This window comes from Lissotriton helveticus, chromosome 1_1 (genome assembly GCF_964261635.1).
Source record: "Lissotriton helveticus chromosome 1_1, aLisHel1.1, whole genome shotgun sequence".
Taxonomy (NCBI): Eukaryota; Metazoa; Chordata; class Amphibia; order Caudata; family Salamandridae; genus Lissotriton; species Lissotriton helveticus.
Window position 1 is genome coordinate 1,184,203,178 of NC_136057.1, and position 21,993 is coordinate 1,184,225,170.

The window sequence follows — 21,993 nt, forward strand, 5'->3', positions numbered from 1 at the left end:
TGTAAGAAAGTTGCACTGCTGCTGCCTGTGATGTCGTTCTTGTGAGTGGGAGAAGATTGCACCTCAGCTGCCTGTGGTCTCCTTGTGAGTGTAAGAAGCTTGCACAGCTGCTGCCTGTGATGTCCTACTCACTACTCTACTCTACTCACTACTCTACTCACTACTCTGCACTCACTACTCACTACTCTACTCACCTCACTACTCTACTCACTACTCTACTCACTACTGTGCACTCACTACTCTACTCACTACTCACTACTCACTACTCACTACTCTGCACTCACTACTCACTACTCTACTCACTACTCTACTCACTACTCACTACTCTACTCACTACTCTACTCACTACTCACTACTCTACTCACTACTCTACTCACTACTCTGCACTCACTACTCTACTCACTACTCTACTCACTACTCACTACTCTGCACTCACTACTCACTACTCACTACTCACTACTCACTACTCTACTCACTACTCTACTCACTACTCACTACTCTACTCACTACTCACTACTCTACTCACTACTCACTACTCTACTCACTACTCTACTCACTACTCACTACTCTACTCACTACTCTACTCACTACTCACTACTCACTACTCTACTCACTACTCTACTCACTACTCTACTCACTACTCACTACTCTACTCACTACTCTACTCACTACTCTACTCACTACTCTACTCACTACTCACTACTCTACTCACTACTCTACTCACTACTCTATTCACTACTCTACTCACTACTCTGCACTCACTACTCACTACTCTACTCACTACTCACTACTCTACTCACTACTCACTACTCTACTCACTACTTTCTACTCACTACTCTACTCACTACTCTACTCACTACTCACTTCTCTACTCTCTACTCTGCACTCACTACTTTACTCACTACTCTACTCTACTCACCTCACTACTCTACTCACTACTCACTACTCTGCACTTACTACTCACTACTCTATTCACTACTCTACTCACTACTCTACTCGCTACTCTACTCACTACTCACTACTCCACTCACTACTCTGCTCACTACTCACTACTCTGCTCACTACTCACTACTCTACTCACTACTCTACTCACTACTCTACTCACTACTCTAATCACTACTCTACTCACTACTCTACTCACTACTCACTACTCTACTCACTACTCTACTTACTACTCTACTCACTACTCTACTCACTACTCACTACTCTGCACTCACTACTCACTACTCTGCTCACTACTCACTACTCTACTCACTACTCTCCACTCACTACTCTACTCACTACTCACTACTCTACTCACTACTTTCTACTCACTACTCTACTCACTACTCTACTCTCTACTCACTACTCACTACTCTGCACTCACTACTTTACTCACTACTCTACTCACCTCACTACTCTACTCACTACTCTACTCACTACTCACTACTCTGCACTCACTACTCACCACTCTACTCACCTGAGAACTTGTTCCATACAGTGCCGTATCTCTCCCAAATTGCCTCACAAACTCTCTGACGTAGGCTGGCGATGGTCTGCAGCCTGCCAACAAATGGAACATTGATGCCCCACAATGCTTATGTTAGAACATTCAGGTGCCCTCTATTTTGCTTTACTTCCTGTTGTGACCTTGCGGTGTACTTATCCTTAGGGAATAGTAGTGCAATAGATTTTAGGGTCCAGGCTGTGGATAGTTGTACGAAGTTACTTGCCTAGAGGAGGCTTGTAGTAGGTTATGTGTCTGGGTAGCAAAGTATCTGTTCCCCATGACTGCATATTTAAATCTTGAAAGGTACTATTTAGGAAGTTAGCTGCTTTTCTGCAGAGTGAAGAAAGGGCAATATAGCTTAGGCATTTTTCGAGCGAATTAGATTTCTTGAAGGTAACAGTGCAGAGGCTCCTAAGTGTGTGCCAGCAATGACTGTGTGGCCACGTGGGTAACTGCCTAGAGTCTGCTCCACGAGCATTCAAGATAAACAGAATAAATAGCATTCACACAGTTCAGCTTGGATTGACTAGGCTTGCTTGGTGATTGCACTGACTTGTACTTGGCTTATCAATCAATCAATCAATCAATCAATCAAAGCATTTATATAGCGCGCTACTCACCCGGAGGGTCTCAAGGCGCTGGGGGGGGGGGGGTCCGCTACTGCTCGAACAGCCAGGTCTTGAGCTGCTTCCTGAAGGCGAGGTGGTCTTGGGTCAGGCGGAGGCGGGTCGGAAGGGAGTTCCAAGTCTTGGCGGCCAGGTAGGAAAAGGACCTTTCTCCTGTGGTGGCTCTTCGGATGCGGGGGACGGCGGCGAGGGCGTGGCTGGTCGATCGAAGCTGGCGTTTGCGAGCGTAGAAGTTGAGGCGGCTGTTGAGGTATCCTGGGCCTTGGTTGTGTAGGGCTTTGTGTGCGTGGGTGAGGAGCCGGAAGGTGATTCTCTTGTTGACCGGGAGCCAGTGCAGGTCTCTCAGGTGTCCTGAGATGTGGCTGCGGCGGGGGATGTCCAGGATGAGTCGTGCTGAGGTGTTCTGGATCCGCTGGAGTCTCTTCTGGAGTTTGGCGGTGGTTCCGGCGTAGAGGGAGTTGCCGTAGTCCAGACGGCTGGTGACGAGGGCCTGGGTGACCGTCTACCTGGTCTCGGAGGGGATCCATCGGAAGATCTTGCGTAGCATGCGCAGGATGTTGAAGCACGACGAGGAGACGGCGTTGACTTGTCTGGTCATGGAGAGGGAGGAGTCCAGGATGAAGCCCAGGTTGCGTGCGTGGTCTGTTGGTTTGGGTGCGCTGCCCAGGGCGGGGGCCACCAGTAGTCGTCCCAGGCGGAGGGTGAGGATCCTAGGATGAGGACTTCCGTCTTGTCTGAGTTCAGTTTCAGGCGGCTGTTCGACATCCATTTGGCCACGTCTGTCATCCCTTCGTGCAGGTTGGCTCTGGCGGTGGTGGGGTCGTTGGTGAGGGAGAGGATCAGCTGGGTGTCGTCGGCGTAGGAGATGATGTTGAGGTTGTGCTGGCGTGCGATGGCTGCGAGGGGGCTCATGTAGACGTTGAAGAGTGTTGGGCTGAGCGAGGAGCCTTGAGGAACGCCGCAGATGACTTCGGTGGCCTCCGATCTGAACGGGGGGAGGCGGACTCTCTGTGTTCTTCCGGCGAGGAAGGAGATGATCCACTCCAGTGCCTTCTCCTGGATTCCGATGTTGCTGAGGCGCTGTACTAGGGTACGGTGGCAGACGGTGTCGAAGGCCGCGGAGAGGTCCAGGAGGATGAGGGCCGCCGTTTCTCCGTTGTCAAGCAGGGCTCGGATGTCATCGGTAGCTGCGATCAGGGCGGTCTCGGTGCTGTGGTTGGCCCGGAAGCCAGACTGCGAGAGGTCGAGGGAGCCGTTCGTCTCGAGGAAGGCGGCCAGTTGCTTGTTGACAGTCTTCTCGATGACTTTAGCCGGAAACGGGAGCAGCGAGATGGGGCGGTAGTTCTTGAGGTCGGTGGGGTCGGCTGATGGCTTCTTTAGTAGAGCGCTGAGTTCGGCGTGCTTCCAGCTCTCCGGGAAGGTGGCGGTGTCGAAGGAGGTGTTGATGATGTCCCGCAGGTGGGGTGCGATGACAGTGTCGGCCTTGTTGAAGACGTGGTGAGGGCAGGGGTCTGTCGGAGATCCGGAGTGGATGGAGTTCATCGTGCGGATGGTGTCTTTGGTGCTGATCGGAGTCCAGGTGCGGAGGGTGGTGGTGGGGGGCGGTGGTTCGGTCGTGGCGTGTGTCGGTTGAGTGCTGAAGCTGTTGTGGATGTCCGCGATCTTGTTGTGGAAGTAGGAGGCGAGGGAGTTGCAGAGGTCTTGCGAAGGGGTGATGTCGTTGTTTTCGGCGTTGGGGTTGGAGAGCTCTTTCACGATGTTGAAGAGTTCCTTGCTGTTGTGTGCGTTGTTGTCCAGTCGTTCCTTGAATGCGGTTTTCTTGGTGGCGTGGATCAGTTGGTGGTGTTTTCGGGTGGCGAGCTTGAGGGCAGTCATGTTGCCCGGTGTTGAGTCTCTGCGCCAGGTTTTCTCGAGTGCTCTGCAGTTCTTCTTGGAGCTCTTGAGTTCGTCGTTAAACCATGGGGCTTTCTTGCTGCCGGGTCTGCTCGGTGGGGTCTTCAGAGGGGCGAGGTCGTCTGCGCAGTCGCTGATCCATTTCGTGAGGTTGGTGGCCGCTTGGCTGGGGTTCGTTGTGCTGGTGGGAGGCTTCTTGCTCAGGGAAGATGCGAGCTGGTCGGCTGTGATCTTGTTCCAGCTTCTGCGGGGGACCTGTTGCTGGTGATGGTGGAGCGTGGTCCTTTTGAAGCTGAAGTGGACGCAGCTGTGGTCCGTCCAGTGGAGTCCCGTGGCGTGGCTGAAGGCGATGTCCTTGCTGGAGGAGAAGATCGGGTCGAGTGTGTGACCGGCGTAGTGGGTGGGGGAGGTCACCAGTTGCTTGAGTCCGAGGTTGGCGAGGTTGTCCAGCAGGGTGGTGGTGTTGTGGTCGTTGTTGTTCTCCAGGTGGAAGTTGAGGTCCCCGAGGAGGATGTAGTCAGCGGAGAGGAGGGCGTGCGGGCTGATGAAGTCGGCGATGTCTTCGCTGAATTGTGTGCGTGGTCCCAGGGGTCTGTAGATGAGGGTGCCTCTGAGGGTTGTCTTGGGGTTGATGTGGATCTGGAAGTGCAGGTGTTCGGCGGGTGCGAGGGTGTCGTCGGCGTTGGTCGTGATGCGGATGCTGTTCCTGTGGATGATGGCGATGCCTCCTCCTGTCTGGTTGACGCGGTCCCTCCGGATGATCTTGTAGCCGTCCGGGATGGCGATGGTGATGTCGGGCGCTGAGGAGGCGTTCATCCAGGTTTCTGAGAGGAAGGCGACGTCTGGGGCTGTGGTGTCGAGCAGGTTCCAGAGTTCTACGGCGTGTCTGTGGACGGAGCGGGTGTTGAGCAGGATGCACTTCAGGTGGGTGCTGTTGGTGTTCGGCTTGGTGGGTGCTGGTGTGGCTTGGGTCCGGTTGCAGGAGAACTTGCAGGAGTGGCAGCTGAAGGGTCCGTGGGTGCGTCTCGGTGTGGCTCGGTAGCAACCCGGGGTCCTGCCGGTGTTGAGTGCGATGAGTTCAGTGGCGTCGTAGATTCGTCGGGTCGGCTTCCGTCGGTGGGGGCCAGGGGTCCTGGCACTGGGCGCGGTCCAGGTGCGGACGGGCGCAGACGGGCTTACCTTTGGCGCGCCTTCGGCGCACAATCGGCGCACCCGCTGCGCGTCAACGCTGCGCGTTTGCCACTCTGCCATATGAGGAGAGTGGGGGGCGGAGCGAGGGAGGAGCCGCTGGGAGGCGGGAGCGGGGCTGGCGAATGGGAAGGCTCTCAGGTGTAAGGGGGCGGGGCCGCAGGGGGGCAGCGGGGAGGTGGCGGGAAACGCGGCGGGGTCACAGCAAGGGAGAACAGCGGCCAACAGTTACAGGGCAAGAAGGCACAGAGGGGCAACAGAGGATACAGCGATGAACAGGGGGACACAAAGCAGAAAACAAGGAGACAGGTCACGGAGCGGGCACCAGGGGAGAGACAGCAGTCAGCAGGAGAGGCGGCGCAGCGCTCCGGAGGCTGAGACCACACCAGAGGTCAGGAGCTCAGCTGCGGGCAGCGGCGGGATCGTGGCACACCAGAGGTCAGGAGCTCAGCTGCGGGCAGCGGCGGGATCGGGCAGCCTGGGCACACCCACAGGGAGTGTGCGCGGTGCGAGGTGGTGTGACCGGCCCAGAGGGTCAGAGGTCACTGCCCACCACTGCGTGCACTCCTCCCTATAAGGTCCAGTGGGAGGGAGGAGCCGCTGGGAGGCGGGAGCGGGGCTGGCGAATGGGAAGGCTCTCAGGTGTAAGGGGGCGGGGCCGCAGGGGGGCAGCGGGGAGGTGGCGGGAAACACGGCGGGGTCACAGCAAGGGAGAACAGCGGCCAACAGTTACAGGGCAAGAAGGCACAGAGGGGCAACAGAGGATACAGCGATGAACAGGGGGACACAAAGCAGAAAACAAGGAGACAGGTCACGGAGCGGGCACCAGGGGAGAGACAGCAGTCAGCAGGAGAGGCGGCGCAGCGCTCCGGAGGCTGAGACCACACCAGAGGTCAGGAGCTCAGCTGCGGGCAGCGGCGGGATCGTGGCACACCAGAGGTCAGGAGCTCAGCTGCGGGCAGCGGCGGGATCGGGCAGCCTGGGCACACCCACAGGGAGTGTGCGCGGTGCGAGGTGGTGTGACCGGCCCAGAGGGTCAGAGGTCACTGCCCACCACTGCGTGCACTCCTCCCTATAAGGTCCAGTGGGAGGGAGGAGCCGCTGGGAGGCGGGAGCGGGGCTGGCGAATGGGAAGGCTCTCAGGTGTAAGGGGGCGGGGCCGCAGGGGGGCAGCGGGGAGGTCACAGCAAGGGAGAACAGCGGCCAACAGTTACAGGGCAAGAAGGCACAGAGGGGCAACAGAGGATACAGCGATGAACAGGGGGACACAAAGCAGAAAACAAGGAGACAGATCACGGAGCGGGCACCAGGGGAGAGACAGCAGTCAGCAGGAGAGGCGGCGCAGCGCTCCGGAGGCTGAGACCACACCAGAGGTCAGGAGCTCAGCTGCGGGCAGCGGCGGGATCGTGGCACACCAGAGGTCAGGAGCTCAGCTGCGGGCAGCGGCGGGATCGGGCAGCCTGGGCACACCCACAGGGAGTGTGCGCGGTGCGAGGTGGTGTGACCGGCCCGACCGGCGGCTTACATCACTAAAGCAAAAGATAACAACAGAAACTACACAGATAGTTTCTGGCTACAGTTGGGAAGAGAAGTAATATCACCTTATAACCCTGCATCAGAATTTATTCTACCTTCCATATGATGTCCTGTTTACCACAGCTCAAATCTGCGAGATACGGGTAATCTGAAAAAACAGATATGAAGCAAAATGCGTGTTGTTTTTTTAATGCCACCGCGGGTTACCTTTCTGCACCGCGTGTTGATGGATGTTTTCAGATTTTCTGCCCGACCTCCAGTGCGGTTAAATTCCCATCTTTCCCTCCCCATGTGCTCCGATCCCCTCCACCACCTCTTCTGCCCGTGATTGCCGCTCCGTCTCGCTCGGTAGTGCCAGGGAGATGTACTCTATGTTAGGTTCCCGCCTCTACATACTGTAGATTTCCTCGACGAGCATGATGGTGATTTCCGCTCTATTGTAGCGGGGTGATCGGATTACGTATTTACTTGGCGTTAGAAGTCGCCTTGACCCGAGATAGTGTCAATTCTGCATTTCAGGGCAGAAAGTGAATCTCTCTTCGCGCTTATTAAATCTGAAGCCTGTGTGCACGTGAGGAGGACGCGCGCCCGACAAACGCACTGCTCTATGGTTAACGCGCGCACACCATCTGGAATGCATTACACGGCCACCCTGACAGCTCCTAATTAAGATTAATGCACTGCCGAGCACGTAACCGCTGAGAAAATGCCCAAAATGGCGCCCAACAATTACATCTGCCCAATCGCATCACGACTACTAAAAATACATCACCGCGAGGACCAATCAACATTCAGATAATACAAAAAAAACACGCGCACTAAGGAATCTGTCTTTCCCGAGCCCTAAAGAAACTTTTTTTACATTAGGATCTCGGAGCTCCGCCCCGATCCCTAAAAAGGGAGTACTTCGGAATGTGCGGTGCCTTCGTTTAATTGTGTTCCTGTGGCACAACTAATAAAATACAGTAGCTCTGTCTTTAGCTTCCTATTCACCTGTGATTGCCATAACACCCCATGATTTCAGTAATTTTTGTAATTATATGAAGTATTTATGTATATGTTGAACACTGCTTTGTAGAATACTGATACATGCGGTTCCCTGTGGTCCAAGCTTGTGCATAGTATTTTGAATTCTCCTACCATGAGTTGGTCATGCCTTTTGGCAACCATTTCTTAGCCATTTTCCATGTTCTCCATTTACCTGAATCTGTCCAGCCGAATTTAGTAGTATATGGCGTTGAAGCAGCTGACAGAAGATAGCTGTGTTTACTTGGCCGTAGATAGTAGCCTTTCATGTCAAGTAGGGCTGTTTGGATATCTCTCTGTGTTCTGAAAAACGAGTTGGGTGGTGGCTACTGATCACCATTTTTAGTCACAACGACTAATCATGAGACAGAGTCAGTACATAATTGTCTAGATTACTTTTGTTAGCAGGACTTATTCAGGCGTGGTGGGGTTGGAAACCACGTGTATTGGCTAGGACAGTTATTGTCACATTCCCTGATCACCCCACACATACCCGTGTCTCCTGTGCAGCGATTGTGGTTTGTGCTCTGGTGTGAGTAATGCTCTTTTCCATTGCATGAAGAGAAAGTGTGTGAATTTGCTAAGGTGGCGGGATGCGAGGTGACAGCTTGCGAGGTTGGTTTGCTGTTGTCATTGTCTTTGTCTTGAGGTTTGTCATAACTGTCCATGCAGCTGCTGTTTTGCTTGTTAGGTGGCTGTCGTTATTAGTGCACCGATCCATATTTGCAAAAGGAGTATTCTGGAGAGGAGGCAATGGTCTTAAACTTTTTCAGTATTTTCAACTGTTGCGTCATATAAGTGTTCACTGTTCGCTTTGTGCTATTACAGTTCTATTTCTCTGTGTCAAGGATTGTTGCACTGTATATTTGGGATGCACAACAGGACAAGTTTGTTGTCATTTGAATGTCTGTTTTCCAACACACATTCAAGTCTACCGAGCTCAGCTTTCATTTCTAATGCGTAAAGTGTTGTTGCAGGTGATTGAGGCATTTTGTCAATGTGTTTGATTGGTACCAGGATGTGAGTGAATTTGTCTCGAGCCAAGTGAGCTCTTCTTTGTTTAGCAAATTATACTGGAGATGATCTTGACCAGTACTGGGCAAATACTTTCCCTTTTCTTCTTTTGTTTACTCTTGCTCATTGAATAAAATCTCCTTAAGTCTAGAGGGCTGAAAAAAATAAATAATCTTAGGATATTGTCTAACATCTACAGCAGCGTTGTTTGGGGGTGACACTATCTGTGTAGCACCTCTATGGAGTGCATGGCTTTGATGGTGACGCATAAAAAGGGTCTTTTAGTGTCTCAAAAGTGGTTTCAGTCTTTATTCTTTATACAAAGTTTTCTGTGCCTTTATTGTCCAATCAAATTATAGTGATACCTTTGTTCTCTGTACAGTGCATGATGCTGCTTTGATTCAACTATAAAGCATCCAGGCATCATTGCTGTCTCCTCATACAAAGTATACCCTATTTTCCCTATGTTTCTTTCTTTGTTTCGTATTTTGTATAGAAGTGGTATCTTCGCTGGGAGCCTTCCGATTTCTCTGAGGTTTGAATTCATCGTGAGGTCGTCCTCCGGGATGTAGACCTGAACTCTGTGTAATACCCTTCAGCTTTCGCTCTGCCGGTGCCCTGATGTAGGCAGCTAAGCTGTTTACTTGTGATCTTTCTACCACGCAATAAAAATGATTGATTCTAAAATCCTTTAACCTGCGATGTACCTTGCAAAAAGGACAAACAGAAGGGCATCTTCCGGTGTTTAGGATGTAAGGGGTCATTCTGGAGGAAGGTATTGAGTGTTCTGATAACCTTGAACCAAAAAATAGGCCGAATATTCTTCTTACCAATCTAACCTCCACTGACATATGATAATAAAAGAGTACCAGAGGAAGCTAAGGGCATAGGACCTGGAGGAGGCAGGATAACTAAAAAAAGAGGGAAGAAAATCTAATCTCCATCTTTCTAAAGCTCAGAGATGACACCACCTGGCTTTTGGTGTAGGCTCACCTCCACTAGTTCATCGACAGTGCCTGCTCTGGTGTTTAGAGAGGGACCTATGAGTTATTCATGAAAATCCAAACTGAAAACATGGGAGGAGAGAATAGTAGTTTCCAAAGGAGGGGCTCAATGTAATTCTCCAGCCAGTATTTAAGATGAAATTCAGAGAATCAGTAACTAAATAAGGAAGGCGAGACATAAGAAAAAGCATGCAACATCTGCAGTGTCCAGCAACAACGTATTGCCTATTCAAATCACTGGGTGAACTATAATTTATGTAGAAGAACGTTTCTGCACCCCATCAGTTCAGTTGCCAAATAGTAAAGATCCAGATTGGCGATCTTTTAAAGCCCAGCTGTGGCTCTTGAATCCCAAAGTAGTCCCTGTGCCCATCCTGGCTTGAATAGGACTGGGTCAACGCTGTCATGACAACTGCTGGTAAGGAGAAACAGAGCTAGTGGGGATCGTTTATGGCATGTTTCTACGTGGAGCCCTTCTGCAGCTTGCAAGAAGAACACAGAGCGCAGCTGGCAGAGATGCCAGCCATCCCTTCGCAGTATGAGGCAAGAGGAGGGTAGCCCTAGCTCCTAACCGTGGCAAGGTGGGGGTTAGGTTTACACTAGTGCTAGCCTGAAGCACTGGCATGTGTGTCAAAGTCCTCCAGGGTGAGCCAATGGGGCAACAGAGTGGGACACAACAATAAAACCTAATATGGTGCATTTGTTTTTTATAGACCATGATAAATGTGCATGCAAAAACTCCTCTTGTCTCATAAGGAGAAGGTTGGGGAGATTGTTTCCCCTTTCTGGGTTTCGTCCACGACGCACCACAATATGTTTGGTTGCGAAAGACCTATTGTGACTATTCTAATTTACTTGCTTCCTACTCAATGTCTTACCTTCCTTTTCTTGTATATGCTCCTTCTATGGAGCATGGCCCCTTTTCACTCCTTTTGATTGGCGGACCTTTAGCCTTTCATTGAAACTCTCCATGAAAGTGCATATGTTTTCTCACCTCTCTCTCCTCCATGCTGCTCCCCTCTCGCAAACAGACAACCCCCCCCCAACCCTTGTGCTGTTTTGTTCCCCACCCCTACAAGCTTATCTGAAGAAGCACAGTAACAGGGATATTTTACCTGGAATATGACTGAATCCTGTGGAAAGTAAATTAGGACTTGACCAGCGTTTTTCTTTACATTCTGACACTCAGGTAATCTTTTTTTAATTCTGTTTGGCGTTTCCTGAGTGAAAGGTATTTGAAACAATAATCCACAACCTTTATGAAGATTTGTAGCACTGAATTTGAGGTACAGTTTTTTTTTTTAACAACACCTTTTATTGGGTTATTCGTTGAAAAGACGGGCGACAGCCCTACAATGACCTGTAGGAGAAAAAGTATTAACCTCACGAAAGTACCAATATTTCTACCAATTTCCAACACCTGCCAAACATGCAGGTGGTACAACTGAAACAAACTGCAGACAGTACACGATCTCAAGATCAGAATACATGACATATTGGCATAGGGATTCATTAACAGACGGTGTAGGAAAGTCCGATCAAGGAGCATTTGAGAATATGGAGCACCACTCAGGGGTCTGCGGGTGGTAGGCAGAGGAAGCTCGATTCCTCGAAATGACGCCCATCGAGTCAAAATTTTCCAATGTTTTGCAGGGCAGCCACGAGCTGTCAGAAATACTGCTATTTCGGCCCCCATACATCTATCCAGTACGGTCTTCTTTTTGCCCAGGGTCGGAGGAGACATCGCTTTCCATAATTGTGCGATGTCTCTCTTAGCGATAGAGAGAGCCAGAAACAGTAAATGTTACTTGTACTTATTACCCCCAATGTCGTCTGTGCTGTGTAAGAGGAAGAGTCGCGGGTCGAGCGGGAGCTCCCACGAAAGCACCTCATTGAGGCAGGACCGAATTCTGCACCAAAAGGGTTGCAACTCCGTGCAACTCCATACTGTGTGCAAGAATGTCTCCTCCTCCCAATCACACTGCAAATATGTAGGGGACTGGAGAACTCCCATCCGCCAGAGTCTAGTCTGTGTATAGTAAGCCCGGTGCAGGTACTTAAACTGTATCAGGCGGTATCGTGTGGAAACCGCCGCACCCCGCTGGCTCGTGTTAGCTTCAGCCCAGTCGTCGTCTGTCAAGTTTGGAATGTCGGCCTGCCACGCCAGTCGTGTCCTGTCAAGTGTCGTCAGTGTGTGGGTTGTCAGGGTCTGGTATATTTGCCTGATTTTGCGGAGGCCACGGTCGCCCATTAGTAGACGGCCTTCTAATGGGTGGAATTCTGGAAGGGTCTCAAGCATGGGAATCAGGGGAGTGAGTGCATGACGAAGTTGGAGGAATTTGTAGAATTGTGTTTTATGTAAGTCAAACTCCACCTATAAATAGCTGGAAGGATTGCAGTGTAGTACCCTGTATCACATCGCCGAGGGTCTAGATCCCCACTAGATCCCATCCCCGGAACCCCCTCAAGGCAGCCACAGGGCGGAGGTATGTACCCTGCCATAGTGGGGTTTTCTGGGTAAACTTCCTTTCCAACCCATCTGTCAGACTTTAGCCCGCCACAGCTGTATCACGACTTTACCGGCAGGAGGCATGAAATCCAGGTGTGTTGCACTATATAGGAGGTTGAGGTACAGTTTTGATAAGATATGTTTGCTTTTCCTCCAGGATTTAGAAATGTTTTTTCTTTTACTGTTTTTAAACAAATATTTACAGACAAACATTAGCAATACTCATTTTATCTTGGAGGAAATATCATTTGTGTTGGTCTAAGATTGTAATTACCATATGGTCAATGGACGTGGACCTGTTACTGTTGAAGAAAAGTCATGCACAAACAAATGGTTCTGTTCGATGCGCTTCATCACTCCGCCATCAGGCCCATATTTCACAAATTCACTTTTTCCTTCAATGAAATAGTTTATGGAGCTGCAAATTTTATTCTCAAAATGTTTAAAAAGTCTGTCTGAACATCCAAATATGAATTGAGTTTACAATCGAGGTTTTCAGGCTGGTTTAGTTTCCCAGCAAAAAAAGGCTGTTGCAACCTTTTCTGAACTGAGAGCTCCTTATGTTCAGTGAAATGCATTGAGAGCCGCTAATATTATTAGTGTTGTATAACTTCAATTTTATATATGTATAATAATTCAACTAAGCAAAAGCTTTCTAATTGAATTAGCTGGGATGCACACATGTGAGCTACTCGGAGGTAGTTGGAGAGCTGCAGTGGCTACTGGTTGGAGACCCATGGGTGGACCTAGCTACAGAGACAGTCAGTGAAGGTCTTCTTTATTCAGGGAAATAAAAGAAGAGGCTCAATATGGGGTGTGATTTTGTCAGTGATGCAGTAAAGGTGCTGGGCGCGTTTGGAGAAGTTGCACATATGCTATTGCGCAAGACCATTCCTTAGGTCTAGCTGTACAATTGGGCTCTGCTATAATCCATCGTGATTGAAGTGTCTGTCGTGGCCATATTTTGTACTCAGTTTGTCGCTGTTGTCTACTGCCATGAACGTAAAGTCCCCTTGCTAATGCTCTACTGTCCTCCTTTCCTTCAGGGCACATGAATGAGATGAGCGAGAGAGAACAGTGGATTCAAGCCAGCACTACCAGCGGCAGAATATCTCTTCAAGTACAGAACTGGTTTCAGTCTCTTAAACTTGAGACAACTACAAAACAAATAAAATAATTTCTCACTTATATTATTTAACATTTTATTTTTATCTCTATTCTTACAATATTTGAAAACCAACAAGGCAAATCACTAAACCACTGTGAAAGCCTGTTTAAAATGCATTGTTTAATAGGTAATGTCCGTGTTAACTATTTATCGTTGGTAAACGTGTACAGCCAATTACTTTTTGCAACGTCCGCACTTCATCTATGTATAATTCTTGAAATCTGACTTTCAATGCGTAAGCTTCATATGCAAAGCGGAGGTGATTCCAAATAATAAATATATCTAAAAAAGAAGAATGTTAGTTCAAGACCCCACCCTGAAGAACTTTTTTGTTTTGATGCTTTGACTCGTCAACAGTCTCTCGTTCTGTTATTGCCAATAGACTTCGGTGGTTTCGCTGCCGCCCATTGTTTGAAGCTTTATTGACCTTAGTATAATGACCTTAGGACACAGACTTGATAATGAGGGGTCATTTCAATCCAGCCTCTCAGAGAAGCCTCAGATCTTGTCATCACTGAAGCAGCTGGAAGTAAAAAAGTAAATATGAAATTCGTCCATCTTTTGCCAATTAAGGTCCTTGGTAGCGGGGGCATACATTAAAGTAACGGGTATAATAGAAATCTGACCTTTGGTTTTTCTAGAAGCTCGTTGTTGAAAGGGCGCACCAGCAAAATTGAGGATTTCTGTGATGCTCCTGGCGAGTGCGTAAATTAAAATAGCGTTGGAGCTCATGTGTGAAACAACTAAAGTCTGTGCACAAGCCAAGAGGATGAAGTGAGCAAACTCGGGAAGCATCCAGAAGCCGATGTATGAACAAAAGATGGTGTGCTTGCCTTTGACTAGGCATGTGTGGAAGGCACATGTTTGGGGCCACATGGAATGAGAGAATCCAAAATGGCGGCTTTGCTTCACCATTTGCACCCAGACACCAATGTACACAGCAGAGCGACGCAGAGTAGATCCTGCCTTCAGTTTTTTTGCCAAAGAAGCCACCACTACAAAAGAATTGCAAGGAAAGTAAATGTATTTCGAGGTTACTGTATTAAGGTCAAAGCGTCAATGTTAGCAGAAGATGTAATAATGCGGAACTGCAATAGGGGCTAAAGGCTTGCTGGTGTTTCAGTCACTACTGACTATGCCGAACGAAGGTAACAGTGCTCCAGACAGCTTCAAGGCCTTCTGCTTTGACACTGCTTACCTCCAAAATTAAGATTGAAATGTGGTCACATCATATTTGTGTATTCTACCTGAAAGAAAATGAGTCGCCAAAGAAGTATGTGGCCCCATATAAACAAATACTCAGGACAACCCAATTCTTAGGTTTCCTATTACATGGAGATACAAGATAGGTTCTGATGAACTGTGAATCCTACCTTTAATGATACAGTGGGGATCAGAGAGGTCTGAGCAACTGGACATAGTCTTAATTGGAATAAGTTGTGCAATAAAAGGACTAACAATTAGACCTCCTCAGAAAAGCAGGACTAAATTATAACTGTAAATTAGACCTACTCAGAAATGCTGGATTAAATTTTATCTACTGTATTTTTTAAATATTTTACGTGTTGGAAGAGTCCTCACACTGCAATCAACAGGACATAGTATTAACGTAGCATGGTTTTAACTGTGGATGTAAAGATATTCAACTGTTTTTGATATTTGTAACGATTTTAATTAATTATACAATAAACTTGAACTTGATACAGTGACTGCATCATGGTACCTGGGTTTGCGAAAATGGCATAACTATCCCAATAAATACCAGGCCTAAAGCAGGGTTGTGTATTGGCACCCACACTTTTAAATCTGCAAGTCGGGTACCTTCGGATAGCTCTCAGTAACAACAGATCTTGTCCACCAAGGCTAGACGCTGATGATACTTTTTTAGTAGACAAGACTGGTTTTTGCCTCCAGTGCTCGTTGACGTCCCTGGAGACTTATTGCTTCAGCAGTTTATTTCTTCCCTGGAGACTTATTGCTTCACCAGATTTTTCATTAAGTATCTCAAAAATAAATACTTTCAAGGGATCTTTCATCCCAAGGGGCAGAGGCTATAAATATCTTGGAAATTGGCTTCACGAGAGAAGTGGCCACCAACTCCATAAATCCACCCTAAAAGCAAAATCAGTGTTGCTCTCATTTGCATTACGTCGTCTATCGATTAGACTTTCCTCAATTGTATTAGTTAACAAGCGCTACATTTCTTCTACGCCTGACCTTCGGATACGAAGCCTCTAAGGTAAGTAGTCATCCTGGGTAAACCTAGCCCAACGTGATCTATTTTTTCTACCCTCTTCTTCGTGCCAAGAACAGATTAGACTAGAATTCTACTTCCTAAATCAGCACTTGGCAGGCGAGGCGGGCTTACTTTGGAGTTGGTATCGGAGCAAATGTGCTTAAGACAACCCTTTAAAATCTTTGTTATCCGAAGAGTTCAATGACCCAAAACTGACTAAAGCCGGTTGGTACCACTTATTGCAAAACTGCCCAAGACAACCTTGGCATGGTCCCAACTTGGAGTTACGGTCCACCTTATTGTCACCTCAAAGGCTTCCTGAACCAAAGGTGAGACTCCTGTCCTTTAAACACAACCTGCTTTTGCTGAAAAGACACGAATTGTTTAATCTGGTTTAGAGCTCATATAGAAAACCAAATTTCCAATCATACATAACCTTTGCAGTAAGAAAGGCTATAAAAAATATTTCTGGAGATTGAGATTCGGTCCTTTTGAGTTCAGCAAGTCAGGGCAGAGATGGAAAAATGCTAAAACTATCAACTTTTGCACTTTGTGGAATGCTTATTCAAATGAACTGTCTCATTTCTCTGCATGTGCCCAGCTCTAAAAACAGACCGAATCCCTTTATTAAAACCTTCCCTGCTTACATTGGGTGTGAGAACTTGCAAAGAAGTCGTTAAACCATGTTTCAACTGCGGTGACGTGTGGATATAGTCAGGTTTTGTAAAGTTCATGTTGGCCACTCAAAAGAAATTCTTGGCAGGCTCAGCGGCCGCCGTGCTCATCTAATACTTGCAGGAGTTCATTGTTCAACCGGCCTCCTATTGTATAAAAATAATACCTGTACTATGTGAATTAAGCATGGTTTTTTGTTGCAGCTGACTGTTCACCTGATATTACATGTTGCACTTGATGTTATATTTTTCGCTATTCCAAATTATATGTATTTTTATTTTTTTAATTTAACTGTGTATGATTTCTGTATGGTAATGGTTCTAATTAACCACAGAAAAAGTATTTTTGATGATATGAAGAAAATTGAATTCTGGGGCGAAAAGGGATGGGCTGTTTTGTGCCATGGTAATGAAGGGTGATGGTGAATCCCAGAGGGGTGGAATTGTTGGGGGAATGTCAATGCATAGAGAAAGGGAACGCCCAAGAGACTGAAATGCTAAGGCACAGTAGCAAAGACCACATAATGTGATCAACACTAGTCCACTAGCAAATGGGTAATGTTGGGAGTACAATAAATGCGGGCATTTCTACAGGATCTGTGTGTTGATGGCACTGGTTAGCAGGATGGTAAAAGAAGAGTACCGAGGAGTGTGTAGCAAGGTGCTGGCAGAGGAGACACCTCTTCGGGAGGTAACCATAGCAATTAGGAGTTAGCAGTAAAGTCTCGGAGTATTGACTCAAATCGCTGTCGGTCGTAAGAGGTATTCTAGTTTTATTTATATTGTACTTCATACCCTTTGAGGCTCTGGAGTGCACTTGGTGGACAGTATGCATGCTACTTTACAGGTTGTACTTGGTTTGAAAAGTGTGGCCACTTAGTAGGGCCTGTGTAGGAAGTGTTTCAATGTTGTGTGATGACCATTTGTTGCTGTGAGCTTGCTGCTCCATTTTAAGTGGAGTAGAGTGAGGAGTGAAAGACGGCTTTGTTGTTTGCAAGTGGCTACCAACTTTACATGGGCGGTTGAATTTAATTCTTCATTATCGTCAGGAGTCATTCGTGGAAGAAAAGACGGTGGTTTACTTCCTTCCTCAATTCCAGGTAATTTTTGATGTTTTCTAATTGGGAATTCAATAGTTTTACTGTCTGAATAGATATGGAGGTTCCACCGATCTGTGATTTATTGTTGGGCTGAATAGACTGTAAGGGTGCCAGCCTAAACCACGGGAATCTGTTCTGTATATTTTTGTTGTTTAAACGAAGGATTATCTAATGCCACAGTTGACCAAAGGTGCAATCCAGAGTGTCTGGTAACAAAGCACCTGACCATGGGTAGCCATTGGAGTGTTTGGAAGGCTGGAATAATGTGGGCACGTTGAGTGTGGGTATTGTAATTGCCGTCTTTTGGATTTTGCATTCTTTGGTCTAACACCATTTTGACCAAAGCGTTTATTGCAGTGAAAAAAGGGCACTATTCCATCACAAAACAGTCTGCGCTGAATAGTAAATTACATGCATGCCTTTGTGCAGGCGTAAAGCCTTAGTAAATCTTGTTCTTTGTGGCTGTCCCCTTTTCCTATTTCTTGTCCACCGGTATGTCACATATCACAGTGTCTGTGTTTCCTGTCTCAGTCTGCTTGCTCTGGTCCTTGTTTCCTAATCTCGTGTCTGCCCCCAAGTCTCATTCTTTCCATATCTTTGTTTTCTGTCTCTGTATCTTTTTCCCAGTGTCTATTCCTCCTGGCCCTCTGCCTCCATCACTCTATTGTCTTTGTCTATCTTCCCCACTGTGCGTTAGGTCCTGGGGATTTTGCAAAGGTAGCACCAAACTCACTTCCTTTACTAACATTTTGGGGGTATTTTTTCATCATTTTGTCAACCTTTTTTGAGCTTTTGTAGCCAGTGTGCAAATAGGGATGTCCCCTAAAAAACCTAAGGAGTTAAACCCTGTGGTTAGTGTCGCAGGCAGATGTCTCTGACAGACCCCCACCTGGCTTAACTGGTGCCTGGAGCCAGGCCACGACTCTAAGGCCTGCCCTAGCTGGCGCACCATAAATCCCAAGGTGGTTCGGGAGAGTTCCCTGAAGCTCTTGGTTGCCCGGTGACAGTCAATTGTGTGACGCTCAAGGTCCCGGTCGTGTGGAAGGTCCCGGGCCGGTTCGTGGAGCCGTTCCTTGCTCTCATCATTACAGTCAAAGTCTCCAAGTAAGTCCCATAAGAAATCTACCAAGTTGAAGCAGTAATTGACTTTTCTGTGTTGATCCAGGTCTATGGACGAGGTGTGGAAATAACTCCACAGGTCTAGGCCCTGCTCCCACGCAGACGCTGGTGAGCGTGAGTCTGGGTTCACTTTGTGCCTCCCTGAATTTCCCGGAGCAGGAACGACCCCAACCCAGTTAAAGGATTTCTATGAGGCCATGCACCTCATATTTGAGCAGGCTAACTCCTGTTTAGCACCTTCATGCCCCCAAAGGTTTGGCAGGTGCCCCACCAGATTCCCGCCTGCAGGATTACCCTCCGTGCTAGTTGGTCTATTTGGATTCTTATCTGGATTGATTCTGGTCGTGAGGCTGTGACCTTCCTTGTTCGAGTGGCGACGTACCTGGCTCCGCTGAGGCCCCACAGGAGTGCCAACACCATCAACGTACCTGACTCCGATATGGAGCCAGATCGGCATCGGCCGATGTAGACTCCGGCTCCGGCCATAACTCTGTAAGGCTTTGCGCTGAGCAGAGTTAAAGGGTATTTCGGCTTTTTGTTAATAGTTACTGGATCAATCCTCCCTGTTCAAGTCACCATTTGTGACCCGTTTCCTGAAAGGTTTCCTACATTTATCTCTTCCAAAACCCTTTCTTTATGTCCCAATTGGGCTTTAACTTGGTTCTGACTTTTTTAATGTACTCGTCCTTCTTGCACTTGAACAGTTGCGCTCTACACCTTTTAACCAACCAAACAGTATTCTTAGTGGCCATTTCATTGACAGGAGTGTTACCAAACTTATGGAACTTTCTGTGCACCTCCTTACACCAATTTCTTACCAGATAAACTAGTTCTCTGTACTCGTGCCTCTTTCCTACCAAAGGTGGTGATGTCTTTCCTTCTCGGCCAGAGCATAACGTTGTCGACCTTCTCCTCTCTGCCTCACCGGTCTCAAGAGGAGGAGACATTCCATCAACTGTACCAAAAAAGAAGGTTGTCATTCTGTATTGATTGTACCAAATAAACCCAGTTGGACGACCAACTCTTTGTTGGATTCGCCAGAGTAAAGAAAGGAAAAGCTATGCAGAAACAGGCAATCTCCAGATGGGTTGGGCTCTGCATTAATATTTGCTATGAATTGGCCAAAAATCAACCCTCTGAGGTTTGTCGGGCTCATTCCACCACATCCAATGTCGTGCCAACTACATTAGTCCGCTGAGTCCCTGCCCGGGACATTTGTCAAGCTGCTAAGTGGGCATCTCTTCACACGTTTACCAATTAATTCTGCCTGGACAGTCACCCATTTGCCATTTCGGACCTCCAGGACTTCTTGGTTTAATCTATTCCAGACCCCTGTCCAGGGAAGTATTGCTTGGGTATCTATTCTAAGGTAAGGAATCTCTGTCTAGAAGTCTCTAACAAATGAACATGTTAATTACCTTTGGTAACACCTTATCTGGTAGAGGCTGTCTAGCTGCAGATGCCTCACAAACCCTCCCATCCTTCCCGCCTCTGCAAACAGATTCTCTGTTTAGAAGGCCCCTGTAGGTCCTTAGTGTCTGCACACTGGTTAATCAGTTCTCTGTGTGGCTCTGTGCTTCTCGAGTGGAAATGTCACAAAAGAAACTGATGTCAGCACACTGGGGTGGTGCCTATGTAGGTACCCACATGTAATTTCTGATGCAGCCGATGCGGAACCCGTTCAATGCCACCTAGCAGCGTAGGTACCGCTCAAGATTTTCTGGATTCAGTCTGACGCCTGGGGAATATTCGAAGGTAAGCAATCTGTGGCTAGATTGTCTTTACCAGATAAGGCTTTACCAAAGGTAAGTAACTTGTTTGTTATGTTAACAATATGTTCGAGGCATATGAGCTGTAGATCATATGCCATCTGGTGTTGGGTCCGGATGTTTGTACTTGTTTTTGCAGATGTTTTTCTTTGAAGAAGTCTTTCCAGTCACAAGGTAGGTGACTCCTCCTTTCGGTGATAGTGCACATGGGCATCGATTCCATCCCCAGATTGTTTTTTTCCGCCATCCGGTTCGGATGTGTTTTGCTGCGGTTCAGTATAGTTTTCGAAAGCCTTCGACGTGAAATCCTCCACCCTCGACGGTATAGTCTATCGATCACGGTTTCCATTCGACGCTCATTGTCTAAAATCTGAAAACCTTCGATTGAAAACTTCGAGGCGGGCCGTCGGGCCAACCCTTGCCGAACACGCCAGCAGTCGATGGAACAGACTCTATTCAAGTTATGTCATGGGTGTCGTGCTAAGTTTCCACGCACCGACTTGCGCGAGTTCTGCAACCTCTGCCTATCCCCGGTGTCATATAGCTACTGTATATCTTTATAATGCGTTAAGTTAGCATAGGCACATTACATGTTTAAATGCCATTTTTCCTTTTGCTGCTTCTGCACACGACACTTAATTGTTGATTTAGCTTTCAACCTAGTAGTTCGTTTTACATGAGAATAATATGTTATTACTCTGATATCAGCTTTGCTTAATAAACTATGTCTGTACAGAGAGTGCTGAAGCTTCAGGAACAACACGATACTGAATTGTTATGAGGTCTGATCTTCGCGCCTTTATAGACATAACATAAGTGCAGCTTCTGCCAACTTTAGGCGGGTTTTTATATTGCTTTGCTCGAAGCACACAAACACACTTGATGCTGTTCGCATGCAGAGAGAGCTGGTGTATGCTGATGTGATCCCTTCATTCTAGGATCCTGAGGTATGGGCCCGCCCTAATACAAACCCAAAGAGACCTTCTTAGCTATTAATATAATATGTGTGTTAGGGAGGGTGAGAAATAAGTGTTGTTAACTCTTATTCATTACAGCATGTTAACATGCTGTCACCATTTGCTTTCTATGGACTAGTAACTATGCTGATAACTTTGCTTCTGATAATATGTTTCCTTGTATTATCTAAGATACTGCGCCTGAGAAGACGGCATTAGTAAATAAATATTTCAAATGTTCACGTGTCCTCATTTACTCCACGTTCTGGTTTGAAATGATAGTATAACTAAAGAGTGCTCATGTGTTCCACGTAACCTGAGGTATTGTAAGCTCATGTTCTGGTTTGTCTAAACATTGGGAGTTTGCTATGACCAATGAGACACTGTAGCTAGCTCGGTAAGGGGTTTGTTGGGTACTAAGGTGAGTTTTGGGTCACCCTAATTCGCTGAGGTTCCAATCCTCTGTGCACAGTTCTGTGGGAGAACAGAAACCCTGCTACATGGCGCCCATACGTTGGTGGACTTATATCATGACACTCGAGTAGTACCTCGTTCAAACCTTAACCCCTTCACTGTCGTTTCCGGAAAACGGTGGTGTCGGTGAAACCTACCTATTTTTTGAAATAGGTCTTTTCAAGCTTGATTCTTTCTAAAACGGTTTCTTTTGGATTACTACCCAGTTGTGC

General features: G+C 47.5%; 1 protein-coding gene across 1 annotated transcript in view; it reads left to right on the top strand.

Annotated features, from left to right (window-relative positions):
* FAM185A (family with sequence similarity 185 member A) overlaps window positions 1–16,385 on the top strand; it is a 221,291-nt gene extending 204,906 nt beyond the window's left edge. The window contains exons 8-9 of the mRNA XM_078679353.1: window positions 13,332–14,839; window positions 15,160–16,385. Coding sequence (XP_078535479.1) covers window positions 13,332–13,462 — 131 coding nt within the window. The 3' untranslated portion in view covers window positions 13,463–14,839; window positions 15,160–16,385. The remainder of the gene's footprint in view (window positions 1–13,331; window positions 14,840–15,159) is intronic.
* The last annotated feature ends 5,608 nt before the right edge of the window (window positions 16,386–21,993 follow it).